At 42.0% G+C, this 23910-nt stretch overlaps 1 protein-coding gene and 2 long non-coding RNA genes across 3 annotated transcripts; 1 reads left to right on the top strand and 2 right to left on the bottom strand.

The window, feature by feature from the left end:
- Positions 1 to 311: 311 nt before the first annotated feature.
- Positions 312 to 2723, bottom strand: id4 (inhibitor of DNA binding 4). Its single transcript, XM_088600833.1, has 3 exons — positions 2119 to 2723; positions 1453 to 1514; positions 312 to 964 (listed from the first exon to the last, which is right to left on the bottom strand). Exons 1-2 carry the CDS (start codon positions 2473 to 2475, stop codon positions 1467 to 1469), a joined length of 405 nt encoding a protein of 134 aa, XP_088456959.1. The 5' UTR covers positions 2476 to 2723; the 3' UTR covers positions 312 to 964; positions 1453 to 1466.
- Positions 2724 to 2838: 115 nt separating this feature from the next.
- On the top strand, positions 2839 to 6383 carry LOC148651044 (uncharacterized). The gene is made up of 2 exons (XR_015925644.1): positions 2839 to 2950; positions 4576 to 6383. It is a non-coding gene; the product is annotated as an uncharacterized LOC148651044 (long non-coding RNA).
- Positions 6384 to 6891: 508 nt separating this feature from the next.
- Positions 6892 to 18445, bottom strand: LOC148651045 (uncharacterized). The gene is made up of 4 exons (XR_015925645.1): positions 16950 to 18445; positions 15147 to 16146; positions 11708 to 13501; positions 6892 to 7177 (listed from the first exon to the last, which is right to left on the bottom strand). It is a non-coding gene; the product is annotated as an uncharacterized LOC148651045 (long non-coding RNA).
- Between the last annotated feature and the right edge of the window lie 5465 nt (positions 18446 to 23910).

The raw sequence follows: 23910 nt of genomic DNA on the forward strand, positions 1-23910 counted from the left end.
TCAGAAGTGAACATCTGTTACAAACTCTCAAAACCTTATCGTCAGATTTTTTAGAAACATTGCCATTATTTTTTCCTTCAAAGAATACAATTACTTTGTTTTACAAAATCTTGAGATGTGGCACCATTTAAAGACCTATACAAAATCCAGCCAGAATCAACCATGCACTGATCTCCATCCTGAAAGTCTCTTATTTTAAGCAAAATAATCTGGAAAGTCATTTTTTTGCATGCAGACGAGTTTATCAAGTGTTAAAAAAAAAGATGCTGGAACATCAATTATATATTTTAAACAAAAAGGAAAAACTGGCATGGTTTTTACAGACTTTATTAGCAAAACATAATGGATTCATCCACCAAACATAAAAATGAAAACACCATATTTACAAAACAAAAGAGTTTTAATAAAAATATCTTATAATTACAATAGTCTATTTAAGCATATAGATATTTTCTTTCACATACATTTATAGAACATCTCTCTTTCTCTATATATATGTACAATATTAATTGTCATAAATCGTTATACCTCTTAACAATATTGAACAGTTTCTAGCAGGGCAAAAAAGTTATCCCTGGTCCAACGTGTATCATCTATTTTAAACAATAGATGTCAATACATTTACAATTCTTTTACAGTTTAGTAAAGCTTTAAAATCTGCTTTTAGTAAATTAAAAAAATGCCGTTGTTCTAAAACAGTGTTCGTATTTATATAATGCTGTAAACCAAACAATTCCACCGCGTCTCTTTTACTCAGAAATCAGAGCAATTATTTGAAGTTCTAGGATAATTTCTCGGAAAAACGGTGGGATAGGGGAAGCAGTTCATTTCGCTGTCGTAATTAAGTTTTGTTTTGGCTGTTGTTGTTTTTTTCCTGTTTCCGTAGCGTTTAGCAATCCCCTCTGATTCTGGCTCCAGATTCTCTCTCGGACTGTTTCTGAGTTTGGATGGGCCTTCCGCACACCTGTGGGAGAGGAATGAATAGAGGGGAGGTTTGTATGAACCGCGGTGATCCAGACTGACTGGCGCCACCAAGAAAACAGAGGGCATGGTTGATCAACAACCCAAAACAAACCAGGTCAAACAACAACCACGGCTTTTTGGGCTTGGGCAACCTTATAAAACGCAGCTGCAGGCAACAAGACTCTGCTAACCCACTGCTTCAGAGATCCCGTTTTAACCCTCCGTTTGCTCCGGTTGATGGCTACACCGGAGACAGTTCTTGCGCAAAGTTGCAGCTGTGGCCAAGTTAATGCCAACAAATGGAGTCGTACTTCATTTAGTCTTACTTGCTGCAGTTGTTTCACTAACGCCGCTCACTCGCCTATTCAAATTGGACAAGGTTCCGCTACCCACGAAAACGGTTCATTTTGCGCTTTTTAGTCAGATGCGTTTTAACCGAGTCCAAGTGCGTAATGCATTTGTTTCAAAGGAGAAACTAAATCTACTCACCTTTTCGCCGTATTTCAACGACACAGAATAGTGTCCTCTTGCTTTTTGAGAATGGCTCTTGCCTGAAACAAATCAAATCTTGAATTAAGACTTAACATAAACAATTTGGCGAACGCATTTTAATAAGAATTATAACTATCGTTTTTAATAACAAAAAAAAATAATACGTATGTCTAGAAAGGTCTGTGCATGAGTCAACACTCGCATTCCCACAAAGCAAAAAGAACGTGCAAATGTTTGACAAAATTGACAATTTCATTTTTGCTGTTTTGTTTTGGTCACTTTAAATGTCCAACTCGCTACTCTCTCGACAAATGCAGTTAGGTGCTGCACCATCCCGTATCCAGAATGCTTCATAATGATCGTAAATGAAAATAAACAAATCGAGATAATTTGAAACAAAACATGCGGAATGTGGCTCAGACAAACTAGATCTTACATGTCCAATTAACAGACGGGTTAACGGGAAAGGCAGCAGAATTTCAGTTACTCCAGCAGCAAGAATATACTATGCCTCTGCGGGGCAAAATGTGCTTTTTTTTCTTGCCTTCAGGGACTGGTTCAGGACACCAGGCTGGCGTTCTTGGGTCCTGCTCGAGCCGGACGCGCACCGCCCGTCCCCGGCTTGCCAGGCGCCGGGCGCAGCGCTGCTTTGGGGATGCTTACCTGCTCAGTGTTGAGAGCAGTCAGGGGTGTCCTGGCGGAGGCCGGTGGGCACCTTCCGTGCTGCTGCCTCAACAGAGCCGGGTGCGTCTCCAGGGCGAACTGCAGGTCCAATATATAGTCTATCACATGCTGCAGGATCTCCACTTTGCTGACTTTCTTGCCCTGCGGTATGGTCGGCACTAGCCGCTTCAGCCTGGTGTAACAGTCGTTCATGTCATACTGCAGGCAAAAGAGCTCCTCTTCTTCCATTTTGCACCGGGCGATGTTCAGGCTATGGTCCGACAGACAGTGGAAAGCGATGTCAGCGCAACCGGAGGAGGAATCCTTCTGAGAGCGGACTGGAGTAACAGCTTTCATTGTTATTTTTAAAAACAAACAAACAAACAACACTGTACCGCTTGGCTTGTGGAGGGGAGCGGAGCTCTGCTTACAACAAGACGGTTATGTCTTTTAAAAAAAAACCTCTCGGTGTTAAAGGTTACTTCAATGGACTTGAACGTCTTTGGCTGTTCAGATACAAAAACAAAATGTTCAAGAGAGCGCAGATCCCGTCTCTAATGCTATTCCCTGACCTGAGAGCTCACCGCTCTCCACTAGGCAGAGCGTTAAGTATCTTTAGAAAACGAATACAATCCGTACATTTATACAGGAGAGGGGAGGCGCTACCGGCGGCGGGTTGACAGCTGTGGGCGAAACGCCGGTCAATCAGGAGGCTCGCTGGTGCCCGTGATCAGAGCGCTCGGGCCTATAGAGGCGCTGCCCGCACACTGCGGTGGGTCTCCGGCTGAAGTCGCTCGTACGCGAAGGGCAGCGGCGCTGCTAGTTGCTGCGGGTAGGTGTGAGTGGGAACCCGGGCGGGTTGGGGAAAAAAAAATGCAATCGTTGCGAAGGGAAATAGGGAAGGAGGCAGCTGGAACTTCGGGAAACGGGAATCAAGGTCGCGTCATGCCCACAGAAAACCACTGCATAGCTAAGTAGCGCTGCTGTGAGATTTTTTTTTTGTTTTAAAATGAGCCGGACGTGTAAAAATAAAAGAGCAGAAAAACTCCAGACATGCCCACACACCGCACCAACTGCTCAAAACCATCTGGGCTGGGAAGGAGACAACACAATTTTTGTGTAAAAAACAGCAAAGGGCGTCTTGGTTCAAGCCAATACGTATTGTACCCCAGCCACTGGCGCTGTTAGTATCGATGTTGTTAATGCGTATTGTGTGAAACAGCTCAAGAGCACAATGCCGTCCGATTGCACTGTATTTTACATCTAAAATGAGGAAACCTCTAGTGTGTGAAATCCTATTTTTGCTATAAATCTGTTGAAAATATATACACAAAACATTAAAAATATGCTCCCATCGAAAATCTAAATAATGCGTGTCTTAATACTGAAAACCACCGCCAATTTAAATAAGAGGAAGAATGTTTATTATTTGCTTGGTGTCTGCGACTTTCAAAATTCTTATTTTAAACATGTCTTAATTTCTTGAATACATAATGTACTTTGGTTCTCTTCTGTAGAACCGAGTGTACATTATTTGCAGTAACATGCATCCGTTCCAGTTGAGAAGATTATTTATTGAGAGAAATCGCATACCTGAGAGATAACGTTTCAGGTCTATTAATACCAATCCTATGCATAATTTATTTTCATTTCAAGGTATTATTCCAGACTATCCGTTGACCACTGTCTTTCTCCTATACCTTATCCACATTTAAAATGCCAGAGGAGATTATATATATATATACTGTATAATGCTGCCCCTTTTAAATATTTTAACAGGGTCTAGAGTTTTATTGCTTCTTCATCTCTTGAGGTTATAAAACATTTCCATCACGGCCTAAACGGACAGACGAATCACGATATATAAAACCTTGTGTTCTTTTAATTTCCGGCGAGTGTAAACCATGTTTTTTTTTACAAAACCAATGCGCAATCTACTAAAACAATATCTCGTCATTGTAAGCATTCGCAGGTAAAAAAATGTGGAATGAGCACAAGCGAACACATCTGAGTAGGGGGACTAAATGCAATGTTGTATATGTATGTATCGACAGTCCGTATGCGGATACGTTTCAGTCTAAAAGTGCTTCTAATGATTTCGTATCGATCAGAGGTCCTTTGGGGATCCTTACCGAAAGTGTCCCAGAGATCATAACAGCAGATGTTATTATCGCGATGGCGATTTCGGTGGTCATTTCAGTTCGCAATACAGTAACAAGGCCGATCCCGATCCCAGTCCCTCCCGGGCGGACACACAAAACGCACAAGTTTATCGGCTAGAACTTGTGTGTGTGTGTGTAAACGTTAAAAATACATAGCCAGTGCCACTAGGACAGAAGCCTACGGCTCGCCGACGTGTTAGTGATTTTAAGACGGCTCGTTTCAAAGCCGACAAAGTAACAGTGTCTGTTTTCTCTTTCGCCCCCTTTCTTTCCCGGCGGGTTCTCATGCCTTCAGCCAGCGGTGTGTATCTCTGTGTGTTTTTTTACACATTCCGGCGTTACCCCCGCTTGCTGCGGGAGCTCGGTCCCCGCACTGACAGCTGATTCATTGGCTCCTCACCCCAGACTGCCTGGCGCCAGCCCCGTGACGTCACCCATTCACGCCGATCCCCTGCCGGCGTCGCCAGGCAGGTTGCCAAGGCGATGCGGACGCCAAAGCCACAGATCCCTTCCAGCTCCGCAGACTGGGGGAGCAGCCCGTGAGAGAGCGCTGCCTTCCCCTCCCTGGCTTCTGGTTGGCAGTACAGTATCATTCACTGTCTCCAGCCAACACCTGCAGAATTACCTGATCTGTTAGTCTCGGGGTGGCTGGCAGTTGGAAAACCCTGAAGCTCTGCAGGTGCAAAACGCCCTCAATTGGCGCTCAGGATGTTAAACATGCTACATTAATCTGTGAGCGTAAGGATTCATGGCAGACTCTACGGGTCTATGCAGAAGTCTTGAAGCACCACTTTTGTCGTCCAGATACTTGTGTTTGTAATTTTGTAATTTTCTTTGACGTGGGTACAAACAAAATTGAGAAGAGGCCTTTGAACGTACCAGCAAAACTACAGTCTCTATTATTCTATTATCAGCAGCCATATCACCCTGCAACTCACAACTGGCAGCCCCACTGAAGCTCAGCAGGTGTGAGCCTGGTCAGGACCTGGATGGGAGACCTCCTGGGAAAAACTAAGGCTGCTGCTGGAAGAGGTGTTAGTGGGGCCAGCAGGGGGCGCTCACCCTGCGGTCCATGTGGGTCCTAGTGCGCCTTCCTTGGGATGAAATGTAAAACCAAGGTCCTGACTCTCTGTGGTCATTAAAAATCCCAGGGTGTTTCTCGAAAAGAGTAGGGGTATAACCCTGGCGTCCTGGCCAAATTTCCCATTGGCCCTTACCAATCATGGCCTCCTAATAATCCCCCTCTATGAATTGGCTTCATTACTCTGCTCTCCTCCCCACTGATAGCTGATGTGTGGAGAGCGTTCTGGCGCACTATGGCTGCCGTCGCATCATCCAGGTGATGCTGCACACTGGTGGTGGTGGAGGGGAGTCCCCATTACCTGTAAAAGCACTTTGAGTGGAGTGTCCAGAAAAGCGCTATATAAGTGTAAGCAATTATTATTATCAGTAAGTGTTAGGGTAACATTTTTTAATCCAAACTAGGAACAGGAACTTTCCCAACACACCTCTTTCTTTCGGTGTCTAAAAGCAAAACCAAAAACAGGTACTGTTTTTCTAATAATAAGTACTTCATCACCATTTTGTACAATGATTTTCTCTGCTGGAGAATTTTCCCTTCTCAATTGCAGAAGTTCCTCCGTTTCAGCAGCCTGGCTGCACGGAGCTCAGCCCGAGCTGTGGAGAGTCGTGTCATCCACTGAGGCAAGGAGGAGACAGCAGTTCAGATGTGGAATTAAATCCAGGCGTCCACAGTGCCATGATATCTTTAATGACCAAGCAATCAGGACCCTGGCTCGATGTCTTAATCGAAAGGATGGCACATCCTACAGCACGGTGGCCGCCACTCACCGTACCGGAGCATTGGGATTTTGGAAATTAGGACCAAAGCGTGCTGCGCCCCCTACTGGTGGCTGCCTTGCACAGCTAAGGTCGGGGGTTTAAAGGTGGTCCCTGTGGCTGAACCTCTTGTTATCCATCTTGACATTACTTACAGGCCAAATGTGAATTATCTGGAATCTGAAATATTACTGCAATTGCAAACACCCCGGACAAGCACCGGTGGTTTTAAGGAAAACGTCAATAAAGTACAATGTTATCGTTCTTACCGCAGTGTTGCATTCTAGCGGGGCAGAATGTGTACCGCAGAGGAGAAGCCGGACGATCGGTATCTTCCATAGTGTGAGAAAGACACGCGTGAGTATTGCGGGGAAACACATTCCACCTACAAAGCATGCAAAGGTCTGAGCTTTACGTAACTGCTTTCCTGGCTTCGATTTCAGCAAAGGTCCAGAATGCGTTTCCTTTCCGTTAAATATTTTCCCTCGTGCGGGTTCAGAGTTTGAAATCCGGATTCTGAGGTGTCGTGAGCTGCCGCGTCATGACTCCTGACTCCTGAGTCACAGACGCGCAGCGTGCTGCTGCCAGCAATGGCCACACATGCGACTAGCCTGTGGCTTTCACAGTAGAGCCTGCGTAAATCACGATCAGCACTCTGCATTTACTTACAGGGCCTTGCAAAAGTATTCAGAACCTTCTAATGGATTCCTACAGTATGTGTAAGCGATATCTTTTAAAAATTAACCAATGTGAGGAATAATAATTATTAGTAATGAGTTACATAAACTCCTGTGCTGTTATTATATAGAAAGCAGATCCATGCTTTTCCTAACTGCTTTATCCAATAAGCAAGCAACAGACGCAAGGCAGGCTATACAGTACCTTGGGCAGGAGGACGCCAGTTTGTCACAGGGCACACACACGCACGCACGCCCGCACGCACGCCCCCACCAGGGCCAGTTTTCCCAGGAGCCATTCAACCTTCCAGTATTGAGTAGATAGTTGTGTCAGAATGCTTACTGTAGGTTGCATAGTAACAGGTAAAGGATCATTCCATGCTGAAAGGTAAAGAAAAGAAACATTATGTTTCGGATGTGGAGCCTTCATCAGGTGTGAGGGAGAGAAGGAAAGTAGCAGAAAAAGAAGGGGTGGGACACAGGGAGAACATGGGCAGAGATCAGGTGAGAATGAGCTCTCCAGTATGTCCTTGGACTGCGAGATAAAATTCACACAGACCCAGAGAGAACATGCAAACTCCACACAGAAGACACCTCTGAAATTGAACCCAACTCTGCAAGGCAGCAATGCTAAAAAAAATGCATTACCTCTTAAAACCAGTGACACCAACTTTTTAAAGTGCCTGTTTTATCACTGCAAAGGATCCCACTACCCATTTTCTCACTTATATACATAATCTTGGATCTGATAACATTGCAAAAGTAACTTTCTGCAATGCACGCGGTAGTATAGCAGATGCTGGTTAAAAACTCTGGGGCTTGAGAGTTATGCTGGTGCACAGAAATAGCAACGAAGACCCTACAATGAGAAAGATATTTACTATTATTGACAGAGTCCTTTTTGCCTGCATTTCATTCTCAGTTACCAGGCTCCACTTGAGGGCTCTTCAGCTGGCTTCCAGCCCTAATCTTTCTCAGAGAACAGGAGCTGCCTTTCTCCCAGGCTCTTGAAAGAGTAGTTCATATCATCTGCATTTTTTAGTAATTCTGAAAGCCCTATAACGTTTTCTGTGTGGGTCTCTATCGTCATTTCTGCTTAGATAAATATTTTCTTGCTGAGTATTCCAGCAAAAACAACAAATGAAAGGACGTCTACAGAGGTATTGCTCTAGAGAGAGGCGTGTTGGTGCAGTGGTTTGCATTACTGCCTGACAGCACTGGAGCCCTGCCTCCAATTGCGGACCTGAGGTGCTATCTGAGGGGAGTTTGCACGTTCTTCCCAAGTTTGTGTGGGTTTTCTCTGGATATTATAGGATATTCCAGCTTTCTTCAACAGTGCAAAGAAATAGTGGCAGGTTTATTGGCTTCTGAGGAAATTTGCCCTTGTGTGAGTGTGTTTGTGACTGTGTGCAAAAGATTGGTGTCTTATCCAGGGTGTATCCTGCCTTGCGCCTGTTGCCTGCTGGGATAGTCTCCCACGACCCTGGATTGGATGACATGGTTAAAAAATGGATTCTGCAGAACCTATTGCCTCTGCAAAAGTAAATTTTCCTGTCAAATAAGTTGAACACAAACAATAACAGAATCACAGGGGACAAATGACAAAAAAGAACAAGACAAACACACGAAATCAAACCTTTAATGTATCCAAAAAACATCCTACCAGAGCATGTGGACTTCGCTTCTTATAATAGTTTTTCCTCTAATGTAGCATCTTCACCTGTACTTTTCAACCTGACTAAATAAACCAGGTAGACGAGCAAGGACCAGAAGTGATAAATTAGCTTTGGGTTAAGTTAACTTTCTACTAACATGGACAGCTTTCAAACAGGGAGAGGACTGTGCTCATTTTTTCACTGGGAAGAAATGGTGCCTTGTGTTTGCCAGATGGTACCAAGTCAGTGCCCACTGGGTGAAGAGCTGGAGGTGGGTGCCGACTCAGCTGGTTAGATTAAAGGCTCTATTACTGTAACAGTTCTAGCCGGTGACATAATGTGCTGCACGGAGCTCCATAGCTGCTGCGCTCTGTTGCTGAACAGATTACTTTTATACTCCAGTTAGCGCTCACAGTCTCCGTTTCCCAAACGCGTTTGTAAAAATATTGAAGTGAAAGCAAAGAAGGAAATAACATCTCCAACATAAACAGCAATCCTGTGAAAGCAGGCTTGTGAAGCCCACAAGCCCACAGCAGAATAGAACCACACAGAATGTTGAAAACATCAAATTGATCAAATCCAGTTCGAAATAGGATATTTAAATGGAAACATGGACTTTAAGCAGCACATTCCAATACAGCTACCTGAGACTTTAGGTTTCACTGGATTATTTTTTACAGTATGTTCAGTAGAAAGCTTCTGCACTACAGTGAAAGCAAAAGCAATGTTTCTCAATCTCCATGACTCTATTTCACCCTGCCGTTCTCCCCATGGGTATTTTCCCTCGGGCATTATTTTCATGTGGGTTGCTGAAAACGGGGAGGAAAACAACTTTCATTAGCATAGTGTGCAGGCCTTGGCTTTGGCGAGGAAGAATCCATTAAACATCCATTTCTGCTCACAGATACCCTGCTGTGCAGTATCTGTTGCGTTTTACCTGGATACAAATGAAACATCAAATCTAAAGGCTGAAGCAGAACAAAATGACCATACTGGGCTCAGGCCCTCTATAAACAAAGGCCTTAGGAGGCCAGAACACACAAAAACTAATTAGGACAGCAAACATATTTTGAACCAGAAACTCTATTAAGTGGAATCTTCTACAGTATACTCTCTAAGCAAAGACAAGCTCTGAAACAGCCCAAAACCAGCCACCAGTGGGAGTCCTGATATATAAGAAACGGACTGAATTAACCCCATGTAAGAATGTGGCTCTCACTTCTCCACTAGGGAATCAAACAATTATCCCAATATGAGCCTGTATACGAACAGTAGAGGCCTCAGTACCAGGTTAGCTGAAACTACTATCCCTACTACAGCTGGGCTGCTACAAATATCACATTAGATAAAGCAGTTTTAAACCGTTGTCAACAATTATGAGTGAGTAACTACGCTTGGAATATGTGAACACATAGCCGGTCAGTGGGATCCACTCAGCGCTGCGAAGGGAGAGCCTGTGACATTGTAGGGAGAGATTACAGCAGGGTGGCTCCCCCTTTCCATCTGTGTCTTCCGTAGGCAAAACAAATCAGAGCCATGCAAAATAAGGGCAAGGCCAGCTGGCAAGAAGAGCCAGGAGCTCGTTTTTCACAGAAATCTCATCCTTTTCTCTGGCCAGTTGAGGCCGTTGTAAGGGTCACCCCTGACAGCCAACATCACGGTGAGAAAACTGCTGAATTCTGGGGGGACGCCAAGGTCAAATACTTTAATAATACTATTATATATGTTCTCCTCATCACAGCACACCTATACACAGCGCCTGCTCCACAAGGCCACATCGGTGTCTTCCTTAGCTATTAACACTGTCCGAGTTAAAGAGCTGTGATACCCCATGTTGTGAGAATTGGCGTGGCTGTTCATGAACTGCAGAGCCATCAATGAAATGCCCTGTGCCTTTTAAATCTCCTCTTGATAAGCCTACAGAATGAGGATTCGCTGATTAAGAGTCTGCTTTTGTGTATTTACATCTGTAAGTATGTGTTTTCCAACTCTCAGCTTTCAATATCTAGACATACATACGGAATATATAGCATCCTATACCTGCTATATACAGTATAGGCATTATGGAACACCTTTCCAGGTTAGGGTGGGAGTAAAGGACACCAGTGGCCTTGTACATACAAGCATCAATGATTTAGGAGTTTGAGTCATATTGGATCTGTTTTCAATAGCAAGGCTAGAGAAAACAGAACTGTCTTACAACTCTTCATTTTGCCATGTTGCTCAGAAAAAGTCACAATTACATGTTGTATAAGGTAGATATGTATTACATAAGAACGGTTACAAATCAGAGGAGGACACTCTGCCATCATCCATCTCCACTGATTGTCCCTGAAGCAGGTTTGAGTGGGGGTGTGAGGGTTCAGTGTCTATTGTTTCAGCAATCGCTTACTTCAAGCTGAGACTGGCATCCCAGCATGCTGCTGCTGTGCTCCACTGACTGAGAGAACTGAAAAACCTTACATGTGCTGTCTGGTAGGTGACGTGCCAAGTGGACTGATTTTAAATTGTTCCAGCCTGGGAACAGATACATTTCTACGCCGTAACACCTCCTTTTACTGGAGGTGACAGTTACAGGGCAAACTATGGATCATCAGCTCTGATCTCAGTGGAGCTTCACACTGCTACTGTGACTTGAACCCCAGTCAACAAGTGGCTGTGGATCTAACTCTACATTATCTAGGATGTAGGAACTCAGTGTCAGCTCTTGATAGAGGCTTTTGGCACAGAGAAGCAGCTATTCTCTTAAACATCTACAGTAACACTAACCTTTCTCTGAAACCAGATTCACTGCAGCAGGGTGAGAAAACCGGGAATTTTTCAAGATGTGAAAATGAACTTTGGCAGTAGAAAGTGAAACAAAAAAGTGAAAAAGACCGAACTGAAAATAACAAGGGAGGTGTGTGCAACTTCAGTAAAACTGCACAGCATATTACAGGGTAAAATTCACTCAAATGCAGGGTGTGAAGTTTGCACAATGCTAAAACAAACTGTTTCACCTCTGAAATACAGGAATCAGTTATGCTTACATTTCACAAAATGTCTTGGTGAAAGAAATCAAACTATAATATAGTAGGACATTATAGTAGAGGTAACGTTGAGAATAACAGTTTGGTTAAAGTGCCACTTAAAAATAAAATTAACAGTGACCTCATATGGAGCTGCGATATGTAGTGAAGATGTAAGGTAGAATATATACAAATTTGATAGTCGTAACATTTGATTTAACAACAAAGACCTGTCAAGGGGTACTGACCTTCTGGGGCTTGACAGCTCAGCTATTACCTACTCAAATGCAGAGCCACCTGTGAGACAGAAATATTTGGGGAATTTCTGCTGGAGAAAAAAATACATCGTTATGCCAGAAGACACAAAACTAATTCCTGTTTCAGTAGTGCAATAGATCCTAATGAATGGTACGGAGGGATGAAATATAAAGGGAGTATTTGTTGTTGCTCGCCTAGCTGAGGGAATGGCAGGCCAGCCATGAGAATAAGGCTGCCCCCCCCTGCCAATTATTGCGAGGAATAAGCTAGGGAGCTGCTCCAAGGATGTAGATGGGGAGGCAGGTGCAGAAGTGGGGGATGGGAGAGAGATAGACAAAGGCAAGCCCTGGGTGCGAGACTTATATATCTAGGCGAGTGGGAATGTGTGCGATTAGGATCTAACCTTCCTCCTGAATTTTTGTTATAAAGTCCTTTGTTCAAGCTGTGTACATTGAAAAATGACACATAATACAAACTGACTTCAGAAGAAGTTCATTAGATTTCTCCACTGACCTGTCATCGCTTAACATTGTGCTCTGCTCCATTTCCTTCTGTGTTGGATGATCAGAAATGCAAAACATATGCCAACTGTAGCTGGCATTATAGATATGTAGGAGTTTTGTGAATTTACTGGGAAAATTTATTAATTGCAGCAGTAACCATGAGGTGATTCTTTTATGGCTATTAGAAAATCAATCGATCAGCGACACACACATGGATTCAATAAACGAGATACATTTATTAATACACAAATTGTGCATATAAAACATAGCAGTCTGCCTGGATACAGATGGCAGATCTTACTGTGAAGGTTATCAAAGTGCAAGGTATATAATCCCGAAGAGATGCAAAACACAAAGAGATGCAAACAAAGAATATCCTTCAGTACATCATTTGGCTATACTATTTCATTAATCAGTCTCATTAATATAACTTCTACATGAGATACTCAAAGTAAATACATTACTCATATGAATTAAATTGATATCAACTTGTGTTGAGGTAACAACTTGATTGGCAATGTAGAATATTTGGTTTACTTATCCAGATATGGTTTCGTATTTCCCGGCATGGACACCAAAGACCAGCTGGCAGGCTCTGTTGCGGCGCCCAATAGGCGTCATCCTGGCGTCCTCTGGCTGCCGGTCAACCAGTCCTAGTGCAGCTCGGAGTCGGACGAAGGGAGGAATCGTAGTGCAGTCGTCTCTCCCAAGGCCCTACCTTGAGGGTGACCGCGGGTCCGAGCAAGTCACTCTTTAGGGGGAAGAAACTTTGTTTGCTTCCGGTGTAGTGCTACTGCCGAATAAAAACGTATTCAGATTGTCGACCAAAGTCCAAAAGTATACTTCGGTGATCAAGCAAAGCGTCCACGTTGGCGGCTAGCAATTTGAATTCATACGTACGGGCATTTCCCAGCCCGACACTTTGCTGAAACAAGGTTCCAGTCCCCGTACAGACAACACTGGCCGTCACGTGATTGTCTCGAAGGGTGTGAAAATGGCCAGAGAAGCAAAGTCTGGAGCTTTGCAGTGTCCTTTAAACCGGAACCAAGACGGGTGATGATTGGTTGAGAGTTTGGCGGGCATTTGAGACCCACGTGGGGTTACCACGCCCTAAAGGTTCCTGATTGGTTGATCAAGGGTAGAGATGAATAACAATGACCTCTGACATCTAGGGCTGCAGTCCAGATGTTCCCAGGAATTCCATGCACAGATAGGCGCCAGGAATGGCCATTGATCATGATAGCCAGGCATGGCTGGGTGCACCACATTTGGGAGCTGCTCCTTATCGGAGAGAAAACACTTTAAATCAGAAACTGCATGAATAGCTTCTCTGTGGCTACACCACAGAGATGAGAAAGAGAGATGGGGTCTTTATTATAATAAATTTACAAAAATACTTTGCAGTTCTTCTTGCTCTTTTTGGGTGGTTCTTTTTGAAAGATTTAAATTCTAATTTTATGGACAACTACTTAATATAGCTTATGAGCAGTATATGATTCTGTTGGAAAATCTGACATTGAAGATTTTCTTTACAACAATACTAGCTTGGAGTCTGCTCTGAGAATTACTATTGGATGATCTGTTATTAAATAAGAAACGTATTAAGAATCACAGTAGGGCTTGTTTATACAAAAAACAATGAAAAATAACCAAAATGGAAAAATTAGATATATTACCCAAATATAAAAAGCTAGAACATAAAATGATCGAGGCAATCACAGAAATATTGTATTTTTGCTTCTATAAACTGAAATTTGAATGTTTGGAAACAAAAATACAAAAAGATTTGTATTAGTCAGTAATGGATTGAAGGGGGCGAACTTATTGCTCATGACATGCCAGGAAACTGTTGGCTTTAAGCAACCCATGAAACAGTGTTTATATTCATATCAGAAATAAAAACATCTGAAAAACGAATTAGAAATTGGAGAACAGTATGCAGGGGAATCCCTTGCAGATCAGTATGAGAAACTGTGCTCTTTATGTTCTATGTCCATGAATTGTGATGATGTATCTATCCAAGTTATTACAGGAATGGAAAACAACTGGAATAAGTAATCTATTTTAAGACAGGCTTTGGTATTTTTAGTTTCTGGACAATAATTGACAGTCACTGAACATTTTGATACTGCAGGGCGAAATAAATCATATATGAAAGATATTTAATGAAGCTTCCCTTTTTAAGTAAGAACACAATAAGGGAGTACTAGGGTAACATGGCTATTTCTGGACATTCAGTAGGGCTCCGATTTATCATTTCGATGATTAGCCAGTGTTTTAAAACGTTTCCAGACCACAGCTTACCCAACGGGGCGCACGCAGAATAATTCTGATGAGGGACAATTGGAACACGCTATTTCAGCGACTGCCTCAGCAGAATCTGTTGGATATTTTGGTCAGCACTGGAAATAATGTTGACCGAATGGATTGTATAAAAAACTTCAGCAGTGAGCTGAAACAGCAATATGTGGTGAGTTGAGTTTCTATACAAGCAATGGGAGTTTCGGAAAACACTTACAGCTGGTACTTTCAGTTCCCGTTGCATATCATTGACCGTAGCTGGAGTGCTATAGAGTGTTTACCTATGGTTTTGAAATTAGTGTCACGTTTTGGAACTGAAACCCATCATCCATTTGTTCCATCTAAAAGACTTGGATGCTTAAATCATGATTTTTCCCTCCTATTTATTTTATTTGTTACCTGCATAAAAAAAAGTTTGTTTCTACAGTATATAAATTAGTTTCAATCCATTATCTTCACTTTACCGGGAGGGGGGATTTCGTGAGCACAACAAAGGCAATTTAAAAAGCCACCCTTTTCAGGAAGAGAGGCACCACAGCCATTTGGTCATGCAACAGTGTAATTCCCTTACTAACTGGAGTTCATAACAAAACTTTGTGTGGAAACTCCCCCACTCTTCTCCTACCTATCACCCATGGTCACGTCCTTTCCTGTGATTCCTGCTCAGCATCTCTCCACCATCTCCATTGCTGCAGCTCGGTGCTTCACATTACTCAGGGGGGTAGGACACCAGGTGTCAGCCATTCCATCTCCATTGCTGCAGCTCGGTGCTTCACGTTACTCAGGGGGGTAGGACACCAGGTGTCACTCCTTCAGCCAGCCTCAGCACATTTAAGGGTTGGTCTGAACTCCTGAAACAAACGTCCCCAGGTGAGGGGAAAGGTTGCAAACAATTCCGACAGACATGCTCTGTGTAATGACAGCATTTTGAGGTCAGTATCATTCTTTAGCATGGTCAGTAATCAGTGGGACGCTTGTGCCTTGGGGAAATATAAAATAGCAAAATAGCTTATTCACAAAAGCATTTATATGAGGTACTAAGAACCAAAAAAGTGCCTATTTGAAGTAGTATTCTATGAAATGATTTCAAAGTAATTAATAAAATATTTGATTTTTCTTATTTGTCAGTCACAACAAAATGCATCTTTCATGTATTGACAGACGATGCTAGCCTGTGTTTACAGAGCCCACTGCAGTATACTGTAATAATTGCAAGCATGGTAAGAAAAACCTCTACATGCAACCTAATATTTCCGGGGGGTTTTTGGGTGTGGAGCAGGTACAATTGTGCCAGAATCTGACATCAGAGAAATAAACACATAAGTGTAGAAAGGAACCAGACTGTCAACATGTAAAGCCATTATCTTGTGTAACTTAACCAAAAATACTGGCGGCTGTCCTTTTTCTGGTCACCCAGCATGGACACATCCAACATTTGCATTGAACCCACATGTGAGCTCTCATAGTTTTGATAGCAGGATAAGCTACCACGGGCTGGAGAGCATACTGTATTTTGCCATCACTGATGGTTTTCTGGAGTTATGCAGCCATTATTCAAATGCCAGGAACGTTCTGCACACTTGTCACTCTGCCAGTGTACATGCCTGAGGCGGATTGGGGTGTGCCTGGGAGAAACACGAAATACAAAATAGGCTTATCAATAGATGTGCCAATCAAACACTAAACAGAAGCTTCAGTAAACAGAGACACTTCCTGTCCAGTTATGGAAAAAGGCACTCGAGCTGTTAACGATGAATCCCTGTTCCTTAGCATTTAACATGTGTTTAATTATTCCAATTGTTAATTAATTAATGAGCAATTATAGTCATTCATCATTTGTACAACTTCACCTCCTTCCAAAACATCTGGTGAATTACCAAAGCAGGTGAGTGAAATTATAAATATAGCTTCTAGATGAGTATTATTCATTAATAAACATATTGCATTCTTTAAGGATTACTGTGCTTAAGCTGAAATAACATCATGTGAAAAGCACAGAAACTAATAAAATAACACTTTACCACGCTCATGACCCTCATAAAAATATTCTTATACCTTGGGAATAAGTTTAACTTTCCCACTGTTTTTTTTCCTTCTTTTGTTTCTTTTTTTGGTTAAAATCTTAAAGTTTGTCTCCTTTTTTAATGAAAAACAGAGAGATAGAAATTTTGGAAGTTTACAAAAATCATCCCCAGGCTTCTTTTTTTTTTAACAACTGCTGGAATGTGGAAATTCTCAGTGAGACCCAAACCCTTTGAAAAGATGTTCCCATAGTGTTTTTTTCCCTTTCTTTTATCCAGGATCTTCCCTGGAACTTGTCCCAGCAAGAAAGGGAGCAGGGTGGATAATTTACCCCATGCTCTCAGCACCATGATAAACATGTTCCCAGTGCTACATTAAAAGAATTAATTGCTCAAAATGATCTCACCATCTGTTAGTAGAGCCCCATACCTACAGGCTGGTGGCATGCGGTGGCCTATTCAGGAATCAATAAGCAGGGCTGGAGACATGCTCTCCCACATTGCCGGCTGAAAAGGGGAGGGGAACACAAAGCTGGCCATCTGCTCTCCGTCTTTCTTCTGAGCGACCCCAACACAGTCCACCTCGCTCTGATCTGACTCCAATTCCGCTGGAATGCGGTCGGTCCGAGGGCCTCTCAGCCCGGTGAAAGTGAGTCAATAGGAGATCCCTTATTGTCCACCCCCACCTCACCCCCCCGTGGCTGAAAGAAAGAAAATCGGCACTTGAACATTCATAACACACCGGTGCCCGCCAGCTTGGTGTGGCATGAAAAAAAACACACACACACACACACTGAACCGCCCGGGTTGTTGATGTTTGTGAAGGAATGCCGTTCCGGGAAGGAGACAGAAGCACTTGTAGGAATGTGTTTAAGATTATAAAGGATCAATACTATGAGGATTTGAGTCACTTGGAGCTTTGCTTGATTTCTGGCTATCATTTCTTCCTCATCTCTTCCCTTCGGACACTTTTCGATCATTTTCATCCTGCCTCCAAAAATGTCACTGTCACTTTTTCTAACACGCCCAGCATGAAACTGGTTAATTACACCTTTGTTTATCCAGTGTTGATGGTTCTCAATAAAACTGTGCCTTTAATAATTGTCACTTTAGATTAGAAACATGAAATGAAGGATGCTAATGCGAATCGATAATAATCACATTGTGAATCTACGGTGAGTGTGTGAGTTTAAATGGAGCCCACGTTCTGTGGGCTTGAAAAAGAGACAGACTGAAGGCACTTCTTGCTCCTGGGAAAATGTAACAGGTGTGTTTCTGGCTCAGTAGGACATAAGCCTCAAAGGAACCACTCTGACATTCCTATAGAAGCTCACCGTGAAAAAGGAGAGAGCAAACTAATGACTTCATTACCATCTCAATTATTGCAAGGAGCACAAAAAGCTTGCCCTTTGTTTAACTTGTTAGGGAAAAAGAAGTTTACTCAAAGATGGTGTCCATACATTAATGACATGTTCTCACGAACCAATCTGTGTTTCAGCTTTACCATTCAAGTGGACCAAATGAAAGAAGGGAAACTTTATAATCTGGCATTGGTGAGTTTAGATTTGATGGTTATATACTGTAATGAGCACCAATGCACAGAGCTTGCGACAAATGCAGAAATCTGATTTTCAGACATGTTCAAGAATATTTAATGCTTCAATGCAATTGCCCTTCATTGGAAATAACCTACGTTACTGCATGATATTTATATGTTGATTGATTTCCTATGTATACTCTGTAAAGTACTTACAGTCAAAGTCAGCAACTTCACTAATCCAAATCATACAGATACTAAAGTAACACTTAAACAAATTATGATTGAATTAGGACTTACATTTTGCCTAAGACAGACTTTAGACAATCTGAAAATGAAGCCTTGTCACTTTAGGAATCCAACAGCTGTAAAAAGCTACCATTTCACCACTGAGCTGTATTTTTTGTCACATTTATCTTAAATTTCGAAATCTCAAAACAAAAATTCAATATTTGTCTTTCACTGTTTTTCTTTCTTTGTTGGAACACGGCTGGCAAAAATACGAATTTCTGGAACATGGTGAAATGTTATGACTGAGGCATTTGAAATCGTATTTATGCTTTACAAATAAGGACCTGGATTTAAGGGCATTTTGCAAAGAGCTGTTACTTCCTGCTGCTGTTCACCGTGCCTACATCTGCAAAGGCCTACTGTTTTTTTTTTTTCATTTTATAAGTGCTCTTATAGAAAGACTGCTGCCTTTCTAAACTTTTCTCTCTCAACAGCATTCTCTGGTCTGTTTGCTGTAGAGGGAAACATAGCCAGCACAGATGGTTGAGTACCAAAGGCAAGGGACATTTTCTCATGCCTTTAAAAAGAGACCTTTCTTTCTTGGCTAATATTTAGCTCCTTCAAATGCAAATGGAGAGGTTTTGCTCCAAGGTTAGCATAACAATTATGGGAAAGCTTTAGATCTGAAACGTTTGTTTACACGATGAAAGGAGTCTGCATCCCAGCAGCTCTGGAGCTTGGGCTGTTTACCACCTAGCTTCGTATGAACTGCAAGTCAATGTGAGGCACAAAGACACGCAGTTTATATAATTAGAAGCAATTAATTTTATTGGTAATGCCTTTCCTTTTTCACTCCACTCACAAATTTGAACCATTGCCGCTATATCTGAGGAGAAAGTTAACTGTCTTATTAAAACCATGTTTTCAATATAAAATACAACTTTTTTTTTCGATTGACAAAAGTAATCTGTAAAAGTAAACTGTGTTTTGATTCATTTTTCTATTAACTAGCAGTTTTGGTGTGTTACAAATCAACTAAAATGTTGCTCTTACCAACTATAAATGCACGTAAAAGACCAAGGGCAGCACACCTTTGCAACGTCTTTGATTGTGTAGATCATACTGATACAATACAATTTGCTCAAAAAAACAAATTTGTCTTTGCTCCTCCGATACAGGAGGTCACATCGAGTGTCCCGCAATGCTCTGTTCTTGGTCCAGTTCTTGCTAGTATCTTTGTGTTACCATTGGGTCAGATTCTTTGTAGGTATGGCATCAGTCATCATTTCTAAGCTAATGACACCTATATTCATGCCCAGACAATGCCTGAAATTAATCAAGCACTATCCACCTTGCGACACTACATCTGATGCACAGACGTTAAAAGGGGACACAAGAAAATGCTTTTGCATCTCATCTTAAATAACTATTGACTATTGATGGTCCTGTAATCAATCCAAATGCTCACGTGATAAATATTACAGCCATTTTTGACCCAAGCCTTGCATTTGAATCTCATGCTCTCAGGATTGTGAACATGTCTTGTCTTCATCTTCAAAATTATCTGCTTGTTTGTTTATATCTGATATAGAAAGGTTCATGTGTGCTTTTCCATTTTTCTTTTCCATGGCTGAGTATTATAATTCAGTGCGTGCTGGTCGCAGCACGTTCAGAACTCAGCTGCCTGGATTTTAATCAAACTAAAAGGTGTGAGCATATATCATCTGTCTTAGCTGTTCCTTGCACTGCCTCCTTGTGGATTTCAGAATACAATTTGTAATACGGCTGCTCTCCTTAAAAGGTTTTAACTGTTTGACTCCTGAGTACATCTGTGAACTGTTATCTCTTTAGACACCTTTGCATTGATTGTACTCTTAAGCTTCTGGTTTCCAATACTAGGCTGTAACCCTGGGAGACCTGTTCAATTGCTCCAAGAATGATCTCCTAGGCTACATCAGATTTTACAAGTCAGTCAGCATTTTCAAATCTGGTCTTTAAACTCATGCCCTTTTTCATAGCTTTTAATTGTTGAATTTGCTATTGTCATTTGTGTATACTGTACCTGTCTCTTTGTTTTATTTAGCTATTTGAGATGATACAGTATACTGTACATACTGTGTTATGAAAAGCTCTATATAAAAGAAAGGTTATCACTGCACACTGAAACTGAATTTAATTGATTATTCAATTTAAAAAGAAATTGATCACTCACACATGCTTGTAGGTTTTTTTTTTCACTTGAGTGATCACATAATAGACTCGAGTGACTTAGAATTTCACATAAGCACTACATAACCTTATTGGTGAGAGAGCTGATTGGGCACAGGGGATGATTCTGTGCATTTAAGCTGCTCCATATGAATGTTGGAGAGAACCTCAATGAGGTTTTGAATGAATGAGGAGGACCCTAGTCTTCATAAGGGATGAGTCAAGGTGTTGTGCAGACCACCCTGTTAGATGAGGCGCCGATGTGCTTTGTACAGTACCGCAGACCAGAGGAATGTAAGGCTCGAGTGTGATGGATTGGGTAGGAGTGCTGGGCCACTACAGAGCTGCACTGTGGTGATTAATGAGAAGATGACTGCTTGGTGCTACATTGATCAGGTCCTGGGACCTCGTTTGCAGCCCTTCCTGCGGGCTCATTCCAGCAGGACAGCAGGCTTCCTCAAGCTGCTCATGTAACAGAAGCTTTTTTGGAAGGTGAGAATGTGAGAGTAACAGCAGATGTCCTACCTGTCAGACTTCAGCTCCATTTTAGTTGTGTAGAAAGAGCTGGAATGACGTGTGGGTGGTAGTGCTCAAAGGCCAGGGAGCTCCATTGTCCAGGTGGTACAAAAGGAAAGGACTAGATTGTCCCTGTGCACAATAGGGATTCCAGATGTACAACTTTTATTCCTTCCAAAAGTGGCCACACATGCTACTGGCCCTAGACACAACCTCTTGTCGTTAGCCAAAGTATAAAACAACACCGGCATGCAATTCCCATTTGTAACATCTTTAAGCAACAATCTTGCATGCATGATCAATAGGCCAATTAAGTTTGCTTTAATTGTAATTAATTCATGGTGTACATCTTGAGTTTCTTTCCAGTCCTTATTCCGGTTTGGAGAACTCATTGTGAATGGATATGCATTGAGCAATAGTTTAAATTGCAATATTTACTGTAGGTTCCCACGTTTGAGGTACCCATTCTTCCAGGCCACCCTTGAAACTAGCAATTCTGGTCAGAGGAGGAGGGTACCACTACGCCCCCTGCTGGACAGAGGAAGGAGTCAGGAAAGCTGGTGGCACTGAGGCAGGAGGGATGAATCTGTAACAACACGATCTTTCCCTGGGCATGCTTAATTATGAACCAGCAAACTAGTCCATTACTGGCAGTTATGGAGTTGTTGTTATGTTGTTTGGGGAAACAGACGTGACGTGACATGTGTGCTTTGTGTTGTTAGAAGGCCAGATGTGTTCCCCTCCCTGTGCTTTGTGAAATTTGTAAGCTGTTTTGGCCCATTCAAAATGCTGTGTGGAAACATCAGAAAATGGGAGGTGTAATTTGAACTTAAACTTTCTAAGGCATCCTTAATATATAGGCAGAGCACTAAGGGAATGTTTGAGTCAGAGCACTGTTTGGTCCTGTTGTGGTTAAGACTTGCTCTATCATATTTTGTAGAAATAATCTGTTTGACTTTTTTTGCCTCTTAAGGAGATACCTCTTGTTTTTTTAATATCCGAAAAGCAAGATTTTTGTCTTATTCTACTAAAACATGCAATTTATTATTATTAATATTATTATTATTATTAAGGGCAGCATGGTGACTCAGTGGTTAACATCATTGCTCCTTTGCAACCCCAAATTACATAAAGCAGACAGAACATTTTCTTTTTCATTTTTCTTAAAGTTCACACGGTCACTTTTTTAGGGAATGCTACGCTACAGTACGTGCTGTCTTAAGGAGGGGCAGAGATATTTCTCCACTGTCATACACCATTCCAAGAAAAATGCGAGAAATTTTCTTGAGCCCTGCAAATGACAATGGATTTAGTTTAAGTGGAAAGATGTTTTTTTGGCCACATTCAAATACTCTGGTTTGCTGTTTGCTTTATCGGGTAGTGACAGACTGCACTGTGGATTTTATCCCATCTAGAGCCAAGACAGTGGGGCCTTAGTGTCTTCTAGGAAAGACTGCTCTCTGGAGGTTCTGTTTGTGTTAGCCATATGGGAAATATTAGCCTGTCCAGTCACTAATCTACATCATCAGTCAGAAAGTATGTTAAAGTGATATTTACTGTACTGTATATTTACGAAACATAGACTGAACATATTTTTCCGGAACTGGTGACATACAGTGGCACAACTAAGAGCTGGTTAAATAAAGCTTGCTAACACCATTGAACTGGTAAATTAAAAAAAAGCATTGTTACAGATGTGAGACCAATCTTGTAGCATGAAATGAACAAAATTATCCTAATAATTATTGGGAGAGTGGATATATTCATCAACGAGCTGAGGCAGGCAGTGAGAAAGCTGAGGATGGCATACAGATGGGATGAATGGATTAACATTCAGGAAAAAGAGGAACATAATAACACCAATTATACATCTGTATTCAATGTTTATGAGAAATTGCTAGAAGTGTCTTGAAAATACATAAACTGTTTTTGAAGACACCCATTTACGTCCATTTCAGAAGACTTTGGATGATTTCTTTCTTATCTGCACTCAGTGTATGTGGTGATCATAATTTTCATTTATTCATCCATTCCTTCACTCATTTATTTAGCTAGCTTACACCCTTACCTAGGGTAGCTTACAATACATGTCTAAACCTGACATTAGGTGAGTAACAACCATGTACAGTACACTGCTATAAGGTAAGAAAATAAAAAATACGACCTGCACAAACTGGCAGTGCAAAAGGCAAAAATAAATAGTAAGACGTAAACTATTGTACCAACAGACAAGACAGCCTGATGGCAGGTATTCCATGTCCACAGTGCACTGAGCAAAGACACACAGAAGAATGTGATTGTTGAGTTTGGATAACACCGTTTAATATCTAAAGTGATGATATAGATTTTTTTTCTTTTTAAATTTAGAATGACCAATTTGTTGTGTTATACATCAAGCTGATCTGGGACCACTCCTTGCGTGTTTTCTAGTCTTGTGAAACACACTCATGTCTGCGAACGAACTGAGCAACCGCACACAGGGAAAAAGACAGGACCCACTCCCCCAGTCTGCCCGCCTTCAAGTGCTTCACCTTCTGGTTGGCCACAGTTTACACAGCCCCGTGCATGAGGTTCGATCGCAGGAGAGGTGCATCCCTCATCTACATGCTTGTATGCTTGTAAGCTCCTGGGAAGTCAGGATCATTGCATCGCCAGGAGCTGAGAGAGCTCTGCCTAACTAATGCCTCCTTACCCCTGGTTGTGTGCTACCCCTTGTGAAATTCTGTTCACTGCCCGCAAATTAGTGTACATGACCAACATTCGAACCCATGACACCTGCATCATAGAGGCCAAACTACCCGCAGGGAAGTACCCTTGTTGCACCTTTTGGAGATGAGAACAGAGCAGGCTGTGGTACTGATCTGCATAGCTCTGAT

Source organism: Lepisosteus platostomus, chromosome 12, assembly GCF_059453375.1.
Source record: "Lepisosteus platostomus isolate fLepPlt1 chromosome 12, fLepPlt1.hap1, whole genome shotgun sequence".
NCBI classification, from domain to species: Eukaryota; Metazoa; Chordata; class Actinopteri; order Semionotiformes; family Lepisosteidae; genus Lepisosteus; species Lepisosteus platostomus.